The sequence below is a fragment of the Elaeis guineensis genome, chromosome 13 (genome assembly GCF_000442705.2).
Source record: "Elaeis guineensis isolate ETL-2024a chromosome 13, EG11, whole genome shotgun sequence".
NCBI classification, from domain to species: domain Eukaryota; kingdom Viridiplantae; phylum Streptophyta; class Magnoliopsida; order Arecales; family Arecaceae; genus Elaeis; species Elaeis guineensis.
In genome coordinates, this window is record NC_026005.2 from 16,417,320 (window position 1) to 16,429,821 (window position 12,502).

A 12,502-nucleotide genomic window follows, 5' to 3' on the forward strand; every position below is an offset into this window, starting at 1 on the left:
AATGAAGCTTTTCGAAAAGCTTTTGGAACATATACCTTTGCCACTAACACAACCACTATTATCAATATGGTAATGCTGATAATGAAAATCATAAAGAATCTCTATTCTCATAGATAGGGTATTATATTGTAATTCTATGAAAATTTTTCACACTGTCAAAGAAAAATATGGCTATGCATGCATAAATATATGCAATAAGTCAGTTAGCTAGCTTTCCAAGTACCACTAGTTATAATGCATGTGTAAAGATATGTGATTACTTAAATTTTATACTCGAAATAGCTTAAATAAATTTTAAATTCTAAAAATAGTTAAGAATAATTAACTCATAATTAATTTTTTTTTATGCTAAATTGGATTTTTTTTCTTAACTATTGGTTTCATAGTTAGCATAAGTGAGTCTATTCCTATGTACTCTATAATTTTCTAGCAACTTTAGAATCCTTTTTTATGGAAGTCCAGCATATTTTAAGTCTTTCGAAAGAAAAACCTCATTAAAATTGTCGTAGCAGTGTTTTAATTTTTTGACAAAGTAATCTAATTAGAGCTATTTCTAAAATTAAAAAATTATATAATTAAGCCATTTTTATATAGTTTAAGGATTTGGAATCGATTTAAAATTTAGAGATCATCCTTTTGCAAGGACCGGTCATAATGCATGTGCAAATGTATATGACTACTACAATTTTAAGATTTGAGATATTTTTTAATAAAAACCTAAATTCTAAAAGCACTAAAATTAATTAATTTATGGCTAACTTTTCAGTGGATTGTACCTTATATGTGCTTGTTGGTTCAATCGCATCTCTTTCCTTCGCTTTTAAAATTTCCTAGACTTCATATATATTAATATTATTTCAGAAATTTTCAAACTTTTTTATGTGCTAAATTCAATTTTCTCTTACATGTTAGTTCAGAAGTCAGCATAAGTGGGCCTTTTCCTGCACACTATCTAAACCTCCATTTTAGGTGTCTTTCTTTAGACACCTAGTATGCTTTGAATCTATTAAAAGAGAAATCTAATTATAATTATTATAAAAATATTTTAAATCTTTAATAGAGTAATTTGATGAGGATTACTTTAGAAATTAGGGTTATAAAATTATTTTTGGAATTAAAAGATTGGGAAATTAAGCCACTTTTATATAGTCTAAGGATTAAGGATAAATGGTTATTGCACCCAAATGCTCTTTAGGATGTTCATATATCAATTTCATCGCTAACCATTTGCTTAAAAGCTAAACAACTTACAATGGTGAAGAGCATGTTCATAAAGTATCAATGTTTGTAGCATGAAACAAAGCTTTTGTCATTATTTAAGAATTTGTGGCCGTTAATGGCTGGAAAGGTTAAAAATCTGAAGCTGCTAGGGATTAGAAGTATAGCCTTGTTATAATCCTGCGTTCCATCATTAAGGTCCATATCTCCTCAAGGAGAAGTGGATAATATTCTTTAGAAAGCCAAACTTATACCTATCACACTTACCTAAATAAACTATATACAGAGCAGACCTAGACCTCTTGCACTTGCTTGAATGCAAAATACCTGAATCACAAATTTCATTTCTATGTTGCAAAATGGACACACATAAAGAAAAGAGTTGATTTTCAAGTATTATGCATCCAAAAACATACTTGAATTACATTAATTATCAATGATCCATATGATAATATCGTTATTAGCTAAAAAATTGGCTGCCTCATTTTAATGGGAGAATTCAAGGACTAGGATGCCTTTGGTACATGATAACTTAATTCATGTATCAATTCAAAAAAGCCGATAGTATTATCAAATGATGTGGAGCATGTAAGATAAATAATTGACAGACTTGATGAAAAAATGGAAAATAGAAAACTAATAAAAATACAATGACGGATTAAATTAAATGAGACTTAAGTAGAGATTTCTAGGATGCCAATCACAAACAAAAGCCAAGGGGACCCCATGCACCAACCATACATGAGCCATATGCCGACCTCCCCTACCCTAATATTAACATGCTGTAAAGATGAGAGGATGCAGTTTACCTTGCAATATCCTGCAAACTGCATTCCTAATGCATTCCGTGCCTTGTCACCTTGCCGGTATGTCCAGATGATGAATGGAAGCTATTGGACGTGATCCAATACCTAGGAATTGTAAACCAGCTCATGTTTACACCTGGAAGGCCCTTTAAAAGCCCCCTGGTTTCCACAATTGGGCTTGAGAAATCTGGGGATGCTGACGGTATCCTCTCATTCATTGGATCTTGGTAGCATGAAAAGAGCATTTGAGAGCCACCTGTTGCCTTGAAGAACGAAGAGAACTTTATTTCTTTGCTCAGCAAGTTATTGGATAAGTGTAATGTGCCGTGTCTCTAGGTGTTCAAGTTCCAAAACTCCTTTTGGAATCTCTCTGGCACCATGTAAAGAGCCATAAACTTTAGCAACCATCATTGGACGGCCGGCATGCTGCTGGTATTTCTGGAGGAACAAAAATAGACCATGACACTGTAAATAGTTTTCGATCCACCAGCAGGCAGTAGTGAATTCGACTTTATAATAATCTTCTTGACAAGATCTCTCTACTTGGAACCGGTTGCCATGATCTTTTGCAGCCTTAGCACTTGAGGTGGCAGGAAAATTTAAGAACAAAAGGAGTAACAGACCTCTGCTAAACAAGGCTTTATGATCAATAGAGATAATATAATGATGAAGAATTTATAATAAGAACCAAAGCATAATCCATCACGACAACATTATTACCAAGATTCAAAATCATCTGCTCATTAGCCCTTTCATGGCAGATCATAAGGATTTCAGATAAACTTCAAAGACAGTTGAACTGGACCAGAATCTATCAAGACAATTCCTACATCAAGTATTACTGTGTTAATAAGATTATTAACCAAAAAAATTCTTAAACATCGTATGAATTCATCCACAAGCAATCTGATCCCGAACACTAGAATTTGGCAAAGCATAAACTCCAAAGAGATCCTTAAGAAGAACATGGAACTGTTGCGATCCAACCCAAGGGTGGAAAGATGCACACTCCAAAATTTTGCTGGTTTGTTGTGAAAACAATTAATTTCAACCTAGAACAACTGCTTGCCTCAACATCACGCATCTCGTCAATCATATAATCACAACCTTCACATAAGAGCATGATTAATTGGCATGGCAACCACGTCAGACATCAGCTCTTCAAGGTAACCTGGACCACACCTGTTAGTAACTATATATTTTTTTTTCCTTTGTAAATTACGCTGCTATAATCTTGTTGCTCCCCTGTAAAATTTATTTTTCAAACCACTGCTTTGATTATATGGTTATGCAAATATCATCAATAAAATTTTCATAAATCTAGACAAACACTTGTGAGCTAAAGAAAAAAGGAGCAGCATACACTGACCACTATCTGTAATTCTGTGCACCCTCAAATAGCTTGCTGGTTTCTCACTTTGTTGAGAGTACGGACTTTGTTTTAGCATCATTCATAGCCATGACCTTCACATAACAACGTGACTGGGTGGCACAGGAACCATGTTATACTCCAAGTGTTCCAAGTCCTTTTTCTTGATGGAGAACAAGGGCTACACCTATTTCTGACCTTTATAATTTCTTCGTTATCTAGTCATGCTAGTTGATAGGGTAATCTTGTGGTTCCTCTATAAAATTTATTTTTCAAAGTACTTGCGCTTTGAGTATATTTTTATGCAACTAACAACAACAAGATTTTCATAAATTTGAACAGGCTTGCTAGCTAAAGAAACTAGGAGACATATAACAAGTGATCTCTAATTCTGTATATCTGAGGCATTGGTGGAACATAGAACACAGCTCTCCAATTGGCAAAGTTTAGGAGATTCAGGAATGGAAAAGTAGGTGTGATAAAAAAGGCTGTTATTTCAACAATGCAAAGATATTCAGGATTGCAGGATGAATCTAAAATTGTGATGTAAGGTAGATATCCACAAATGCTGCGGATTGACAACCTCCCTCACCACTCTATCTTTCCCTTTGCTCTACCTCCCCCACTCAGCCAATCCAAGGGCTTTATCCTTTTCCTTCTTTTATTTTTAATCTTTTTTTAGATAATATATGCTATATTTGTTTTAAACACCACAATATATCATCATAAAAATACAGTAGTTGAACATCCATGCAGCCTCCTAAACATGCCACCGAAACTTTTTACTATCAATCAAGAGCTTATAATGCAAAAGGGACAACTTTTGTTTCAGAGATATTTAACTAACCACCTAATTCATACAAAGTGTAGGCTATCCGCAATAGGTTCAAATAAATTTGTTGTTCAAAGCCATAAAAAACGCATAAATCTTCTGATAGAAATGAAATATTGAGCCTGCATTCAAATTGATCATGACTGCCTCAGAATATAGCAAAATCATGAATAAGCCAAGCTCAAGAAGCTAACAGCGATGCCAATAAACCCAATCTAGTTATAGACTTTATCATCCTCACGAAAACAAATTCTAGGATTCAACATTAACATTGCAACTCAAAATTATCCCAAATACCATTGAGAAATACAAGTCCTAAACATTAATAGCAACAATAAATTCCTAAATATAAAACTAAAGAGGCTCCCTTTGTACAATGCTTGAATCCTCACCAACAGAATGGACGGATCTGATAGTAACAGAAGAGTTAGCAACTCCATAATGCTTCCAACAATTGGCAAATATGAATCTCCTTATCGCTGATGAACATCTTCAAACCATATTGCGCAGCATTAACTTGCTCAAATTTACTCCCGAGCAAACTAGTTAGTCACGAAATGGTACCTGGAATCTACATAGCTCTCAACGTCCCAGAGGAAAGACCCAAAAGTCACAGCCTCCAAAATAAGCCTTCTCAAGCCCGCAAAACTAATCTTGATCAGCTCATCCTTTGAGGAATCAATGGTCCCCTGAGGTGTGATGACAATCTCTGGTCTCCCAAACAATGCCTCGGTGTGCTTCTCAATGATGCTAAAGGCCTCCTTTGACCTCACTGTTGCATACCTCTGCAATGTCTCTGAATCAAATGACATAACATAGGACCGTAGCCTGCAGGGCTTGATACTATGGCCAAACGCACCCTGGCTGAAGCTTGGAGAAGACTCCAAAGATGCCTCAGGATGAGAATTCCCAATTTGAGCTGATGGTCTCGACTCATCAGGCATTGCTTGTTTAATGGCATCCTCCTCTTCATCAGTTCCCCAGGGGAGGCTCTTCATGGACTTCTCAAGTTGAAACCTTTGATCCACTCTCTTGAGGAAGTACCCATACATCACTGAAGCAGCATAAACTTGCCCAACCCGAAGCTTGCTTATGGGTGCAACAGAGTTCGAATCCCCCAATCGCTGCCCCAGTATAAGAGCAAGGTGACTCTTGATCATCTCATATGCATCTGGAGAATGGAGCCTTTCGAGCTTCTCCTCCTCGGGAGCCCACCGGTCAACCCTCCCAGAGGGGTCGGTTGATTGGGAGAGGGCAGGAATTAAGGAAACATCAGCTTCCATGAACTTCTGGACAACCAAGGCATATAGTATCTCCTCCAGAGCCCTTCTCCTCTCTTCAGCTTTCACCTCTGCGATTCTCCTAACCATCACAATAGAAAAGTATCACCTCAGCAACAACCCGTAACTTATAAACAGCACGGAAGATCGGATTTTTATGGACTACCTGTACAAAACGAGATCAGTGCCGGAAGGGGATGGCTCCTCCTTGCTCTTCTCAGCCTCGCGGTCAGTATGGAGCTGCTCGAGCTGTTGATCAACGGCAGCAGGGACGAGATGGGGATGGCTGATGAGGATCTGAGACAAAAACTGCCCAATTGGCGATTCCAACCGGAGAGGAGCTATGGGGGAGGACGATTCCGATGAATTGGGAGAGGATAAAGATGCCCTAATACCAGTGTTCCTTCGATCACTGAATCCTCTTTGCCCTAGCTTCCGTACAGAGATTGGACGGCAACCCTACCCGGATCCATGCCACAATCAAACATCAAGATCTCAGACGAATGGAGTCAAGGTTGAAACTTTGAACAAATTTGCCTCTTTTTTTAGCTATAATCTGGCCAAAAACCAAAAACAAGTGATGGATTGGATATCGAAATTTCATACCTTAAGCCATCTGCTGCGGAAATGGGATTTGGGATCGAATGAGACGAAATCGGGCCGGCAGGCCGCCAGAACACACGATCCCGAGGCGAAGTCGGAAGCCTTGCAGAGGTACTGAGGAGACCGAACGGCCGCCACGGCGTCCATGGATCGAGATCGACGCGACTTAGATCTCTAAACCTGCAACACGAGAAACCCTGGATCAAAGAAATTGGAAAACACGGAGCGAAGAAAATTAAGATAAATCCATAAAATTAGAATCAAAATAACGATCTATTTCGTACCGCACGAACAAGTAGCAAGAGACACAATAGGAGAATTGAAGTTAGGGTAAGGATTAGGTTTCGGAGATCGGAAAGGTTGTGAGGAGGCGTCAAAGTTCCGCGAAGTCGGAAGGAGAAGGTGTTGGTGTGGCCGTTTATAGATGTCCTGATGGATTAACATTCGAAGAATTACCCTTCAAGTTCCTAATAATTTCTATTCATGCCATCGCTCAAGTGGTCTGTTTTTTTTGCCCCATGTACAAGAATCTTTGGAGGCAGATTGGGAATGGAAGTTGGTCCTTGCTATGAATTTGGAATCCAATCTTTTGTTGTGAAAAGTCCATAGGCAATTTCAACATTTTAGGCACAATGGGTTATTTATTTAATAATTAATCTTTAGGATTAGATGTGATGCTTGTTTTGAATAATTCTACTTGCGCACATCGATTAGCCATTCAAATTTCTTTCTTGCATGCTCCTCCAAGCAATTCAATGTATCAGCTTGCAGAGAATTAATTGTGACAGTGATGGCAAGCAAATGCTTCATTCTAGCTTTTGTCTTGAGATGCACTGTTTTCTAATGCAACTTATCATTATCCTCATGAGAACTGGGTTGGATAAAAATCCTACTGAATATTACGAGTATCAAATCAAACAAAAGCTTTTTATGTCTGTTGCGGTTAATTTTTTAATCGTCTGATCGTCAGGAACGAGCACCTACAAAAGAAGTCCACACTGATCGAAGATGACTCCGATGGAGACTCTCCGATGATCAAGTTAGAGAGGAGACTAGGCAACAGTAGAAAGGAATCAAAGAGCTCAAGAGGAGAGGATGAGAACGAGAGCTAGAGAGGGAGAGTTTGAGGGTTTCGAAAAGATCTCCTCAGCACTGTTGCTTTTCCCGATTTATAGTAAGAGGCGGTATGGTCCTGCCATCGGTGATGTAAACAACTGGAGAGTTGTCAAATCGTCGGGGTTGTCACGTCGTTGACGAGCTGACAGATCTTAGGAATTAATTCGTGTCCTTGGCAGGACAGCGCCCCAGGCACCTGGCAGGACAACGCCCCCTGGCGGTTGCACGACATGTCCTTGATAGGACTGCAGCCCATGCCGCTCATTCGGCGTCTAGAAGGGCCTGCAGAGGTCGGACGTCGGTTGTCCAATCCGACGGTGAGTCAATGGTGTCCCATCCGACGGTGAGTCGGTGGTGTCCCATCCGACAGGAAGTCGGTGATGCTAGATCGGCTTTCAGATGATCAGAGGTAGAGTCGGCCGGTCCGACTGATTCGCTCCGACCTGGCACGATCGGTAGTTACTGTTGATGTTGCCCATTGTCGGACGGACGAAGTTGGTCGGTATATCCTCGTGGATGGGTCGGCATCGGGACCCGTCGGTGAGCCGGTGTCGAGGATGGGCCGGCGTCGTGACCCGTCGGTGAGCCGGTGTCGAGGATGGGTCGGCGTCGTGACCCGTCGATGAGTCGGCGTTGGTGAGTCGGCATTAGGATCGGTCGGTATATCCCAACAGTTGCCCCCCCACTCCTGAGCCTGATGTCACATCGGCCCACGTTTCCGCGTGGGTGGGATGTTGGGCGAAAGGAGTGGATTCTTTATTGCGTCCTGTCTTGGTTCTGCTGATCTCACCAGCGAACGATTCGGACAAATCGATATCAGGCATCCTGACGTTCGATGATTTGACATCAGATGATCCGGTGTCAGACGACCCAGTGTCGGACGATCTGGTGTCAGACGATCCAATGTCGGACGATCTGGTGTCAGACGATCCCGTGTCAGGCGCCTTCTGGGGAACGCAAACCGCCACCTGGCACCTTCTTTGGGAGCACGGACCGCTGTCAGGCATCCCATCAGGGATGCGGATCGCCGTCAGCGATTTAATTCTGAGGCACGGTCTTTCTACCATGTGTCGGGAGGTCGTTGGGCCGGCGTCATTCGCATAAATGAAGGCAACGTGGCCCGATCTGGGATGGGTGCGCCGAACCGTCGGGCCGGAAGAGGGCCCGGATGCCGCCACGCGTCGATCATCCGGGAGGTCCTCATCGGCGCGGCTACATCCCGACCGTCGAAAGGCCCTATATATATGGGGTCACTCGTTTCCCAAATCTCACCTTTGACACTTTTGCTGCGGAGACTCTGCCCAAGTGATCCCTGACCGTCTCAGGTAGCTGCTTTCGCCTTCCTTCTTTGGGAGGTTCCTCGAGTCTTGTGCTTCCATTTGCTCTATTCTTGCTCCCCTCGAGATCCTTTTTTCTTCTTCTTCTCTGTTTTTTCTTTCTTCTTGGTTCTGGTGTCATGGCCAGGACTTCTCCTCGGGAGGCTCGGTCGAGGAACCCGATCGATGATCTTCGATCGACCCCGGAAGTGGAGGTTTCCTCGCTTTCGGGGTCGAATGTCGATCGGCTTCGGGATCAGTATTGTATCTCGGAGCAGTTCTGACTCTTCGCCTCTGAGGTCGGGGGACGGGCCAACAACCCGCCTGTGGGCTAGGTGGCTCTGTACGTCGAGGACCTCCGGGCTGGTCTTCGGATTTCGATTCCGGAGTTTGTTCGGAATCTGCTAGATTATTACGGACTTTGTCCGGCGCAACTGACGCCGAACTCAGTTCGGTTGATAATCAGCTTCGCCCTGTTGTGTCAGCTGTTGCCGACCAACTCTTGGATCTCTCTCTTCTGGGCGTTCTTTGTCCTCCGACCCCACCCTAAGGCCCGAGGGTGGTGGCTCTTCAATCTCCAGAAGGGTCTTTCTTTCATCACTGGCCTTCCATCATCCATTCATGGGTGGAAGAATCAGTTTTTTCTTCGTTTTCTCTTCTTCTCCCTGGGGTTTTTCTTCTTGCTGGGGCATGCCTCGGACCGAGGCGAACGAGAACAGCCGAGTGGAGGCGGACGATCGAGAGGATTTCTACCGACTTAAGGACATGTCGGTACCGAAGCAGAGGGAGCTTGTTATCGAACAAGCCCTCTATGATGCTGGCCTGAGCCTAGTCCCCCGTCTAGGTACCGCCCGATCCGTCGGTTGTCTTTTTGTTTCGCGTTTGTCCCCGAACATGCACTGATTCTCTTGTTGAAATCGCAGGGACGCCGCCGAGGATGAGGCTGACCGACGTCGAAATCAGACAGTATGCGGCAAGGAAGAGGCCGACGTCCGGGGCCGATTCCTCACGACCTCCGAAGAAGCCCTCGACAGCAGCGCCGACCGTCACCGCATCGACGGTCGATCGATCGGAGCCGATCATCGCACTTTCGGCTCTGACAGTGCTACCAGAGGAGCAGACGACAGAGGGAATGACCAAAGGAACATCGGTGGTTTCACCGATGGAGGAGGCGTCGGATATCGTTCGGGAACCAGAACGTCGTCCGTCGGTGCCCGCTGCTGCCACGGGGGGTGCTCAATCAAGCTCGAGCATCCCTTCCTTCCCCGACCTACTGGCCTGGGTGGCCGATCGAGGAAAAGCCCCGATGGCCCCTGCTGACGACCCAAGGTCGGGGAGTCACGCCGCGTCGCCTGGCGCTGGGGTCCCTGAGGGAGCGTCAACCCTGGCCGACCATAACTTGGCCAGGAGACTATGTCAGGGGATCCTCCTCCCAGCCGACGTGGAAGTTCTGAAGGCTCGGCAGGTGACCGAGATGCTATCTTCTTTTTACCGGACCATGGTCGGGGTAAGTTCCGTCTCGCCTCCTTCCTCCTTACTGTCTTTGTTATTTCATCTTTCTGACGGTCAGTCCTCGTTTGCAGTTGATTTACACTATGTCCGAACTGGAGGTCGGGTACCGAAGGTTCGGGGACATCCGGACAGCCTGGAAGGATAGGGCGACGGCTGCCGAAACCGACAAGACGGTACTGGTCGAGCAGTTGAAGCTGTCGATCGATCGGGAGGCGAGGCTTGAAGACGAGATCTCTCATCTCGGGGCCGAACTCAAGTCGGCCCGCGGGGAAGCCAAGCGCAAGGGTCAGACCGCTCACCGACTGCGACGCAAGCGGGACGGCATCGTCGTCGAGCTCGAGGCCGAATGCGAGCAGCTCCGGGTCAGCCTGAAGAATCTTGCCAAGACCGAGGAGGACCTGTCGGTCGCCCAAGCCGACGCCGACATAGCGAAGGCAGAGGCAGAGTCGGCGAAGGAATCCTTCGATCGGGCGGAAGGGGAGGCGAGGTCGGTGAAGGAGTCACTGGGTCGGGCGGTGGAGGACTTCTGCGGCTCCGACAGATATCGAGAAGAACTTCTAGAAACCTGCTTCGTGTCGTACAGGGTGGGGTACGAAGACGGTCGGGATGTGGTCCAGGCCTTGTACCCGGAGCTGGACCTCAGCGGTATCATCCCTCCAGGACCTGAGGACCAAGCCACAAAAGAGGTGGCCGACCCATCGTCGGGAGATGCTGCTGCGGTGGAGGAGACCGTCCCAGAGCAGATCGCCGAAGAGGAGACGGCTCCGACCCCTGACCTGGCCCCGACCTCCGACCCAATGCTGACCTCCGATCCAGCACCGACCATAGTGGATGCACCGGCTGTCCCCGAGCTCTTCCCGATCGAAGAGATCGACTCCGAAGGATGATCGGGGTCTTATCACCTTTTGTTTTGCTTTACATACTTGTAACCGGGCTTCAGCCCAATTTTGCAGACTTGAATATACTTAAGAATCCTTTCAATTTTACTTTCAACTTCTTCCCTTCGCATGTCAGGATGCGCTCTGACTTAGAGTCATAGAGTTATAGAGTCGCAAAGTCGTAGAGTCGTAGACCCGACATACTTCATTAGGTCACTTAGCGACATCCCAAGTCGCTAGTCGGGGTAGTCGGCAACATACGCCATAGGAAAGACAAGGCAAACTTTGATCACGAACCGTCCGTCCGGCGGTCATAGTGTGCGTCCGTTGGAGGCCTGAGCCGAACGTCCGTCGCTCGGTCGTGAGCCGAAGGTCAAAGTTGAACGTGCGTCGTCCTGACACGAGTCGGGCATGTTCGTTAAGTCGGGGGTCGACCGACTTCCGGACACGCGTCCGTTGAGTCGGGCACGTTTGCGGAGTCGAAGGTCATTAGCGGGGTCGAAGGTCAACCGACCTTCGGGTGCACCCTGATGACACGAACATTGCGTAGGGTCGAATGTCGTCTGATATGATCAGTCGGATGGCATCCGACGTATTTAGTCGGGGAAATGATGACAAGTCGAGTTCCCATTACCCAGACCCAGGTCGGGTACTTACGTCGCGCCGTGTGATAAACGGTGGTAAGCCGAATATCCTTCGACCGATCGTGACCTAGTCGGTAAGTCGCGAACGCGACGTTGGTCGCGTGGGCGCTTTGCCTTTCTCAGCTGGGGCCGAGTCGGCAAGTCGGCCGATCGTTCTACCATATCGTTTTGCCTGAGAGTTTTAACTGTAGAAGGAGTGTAACTCCCACCGTCGTGGATATATCGGTCCCTTCAAGCGCCTGATGCATCATCGACGATCGGCCCGTTGGTCCTCAGTGGAACGTTAGGCTCAAGTCAGGACGTCGGGACTCGTTCTTCTTGTAGAGCGCCGACCCACGGTCGAAGAGTCGAAATCCCAAATTCCAAGGTTTTGAAATTGGATTTGTATTCCAAGTGAAGGGATACAGAGTTCACTGGTAGTACAATCTCAGATTGTCGGCATTCCAAGTCCATGGGATGGCCGTCCCTTCTAGGGTCTCTAGCCGGTAAGCTCTCGGCCCGTAGGTGTCGGCTATCTTGTAGGGTCCCTCCTAGTTTGGGGATAACTTTTTCCGGTCCAGGGGCTTCGAGACTTCTGCCTTTCTTAGGACTAGATCTCCAGGCCTGAAAAGCTTCGGCTTGATCTTGGCGTTATAATATCGGGCCACCTTTTGTCGGTAGGAAGCCATACGGAGTTGTGCTTCGCGTCGGAGTTCGGGCAAGAGGTCCAAGTCGGCTCTCTGACACTCGGAGTTGTCTGGCTCGCGGTACTGCTCGACTCTGGTCGATGGCAATCCGATCTCCAGCGGGATCATGGCTTCCATTCCGTAGGCTAAGTTGAAGGGAGATTCTCCGGTTGGGACACAGGGCGTCGTTCGGTATGCCCATAAGACAGAGTTCAATTCTTCGACCCATAGGCCTTTGGCTTCATTCAGTCGGGTTTTGAGTC

At 45.8% G+C, this 12,502-nt stretch overlaps 1 protein-coding gene across 2 annotated transcripts; it reads right to left on the reverse strand.

Moving 5' to 3' along the window:
* Positions 1 to 4,424: 4,424 nt before the first annotated feature.
* LOC105056391 (UV-B-induced protein At3g17800, chloroplastic) lies at positions 4,425 to 6,547 on the reverse strand. 2 transcript variants are annotated; one of them, XM_010938570.4, is made up of 4 exons: positions 6,393 to 6,547; positions 6,112 to 6,288; positions 5,672 to 5,964; positions 4,425 to 5,587 (listed from the first exon to the last, which is right to left on the reverse strand). In XM_010938570.4, exons 2-4 carry the CDS (start codon positions 6,253 to 6,255, stop codon positions 4,768 to 4,770), a joined length of 1,257 nt encoding a protein of 418 aa, XP_010936872.1. In that variant the 5' UTR covers positions 6,256 to 6,288; positions 6,393 to 6,547; the 3' UTR covers positions 4,425 to 4,767. The 2 variants fall into 2 exon arrangements, with proteins under 2 accessions (XP_010936872.1, XP_029123774.1); XM_029267941.2 differs by having other exon boundaries at positions 6,112 to 6,305; positions 6,393 to 6,506.
* Positions 6,548 to 12,502: the final 5,955 nt, after the last annotated feature.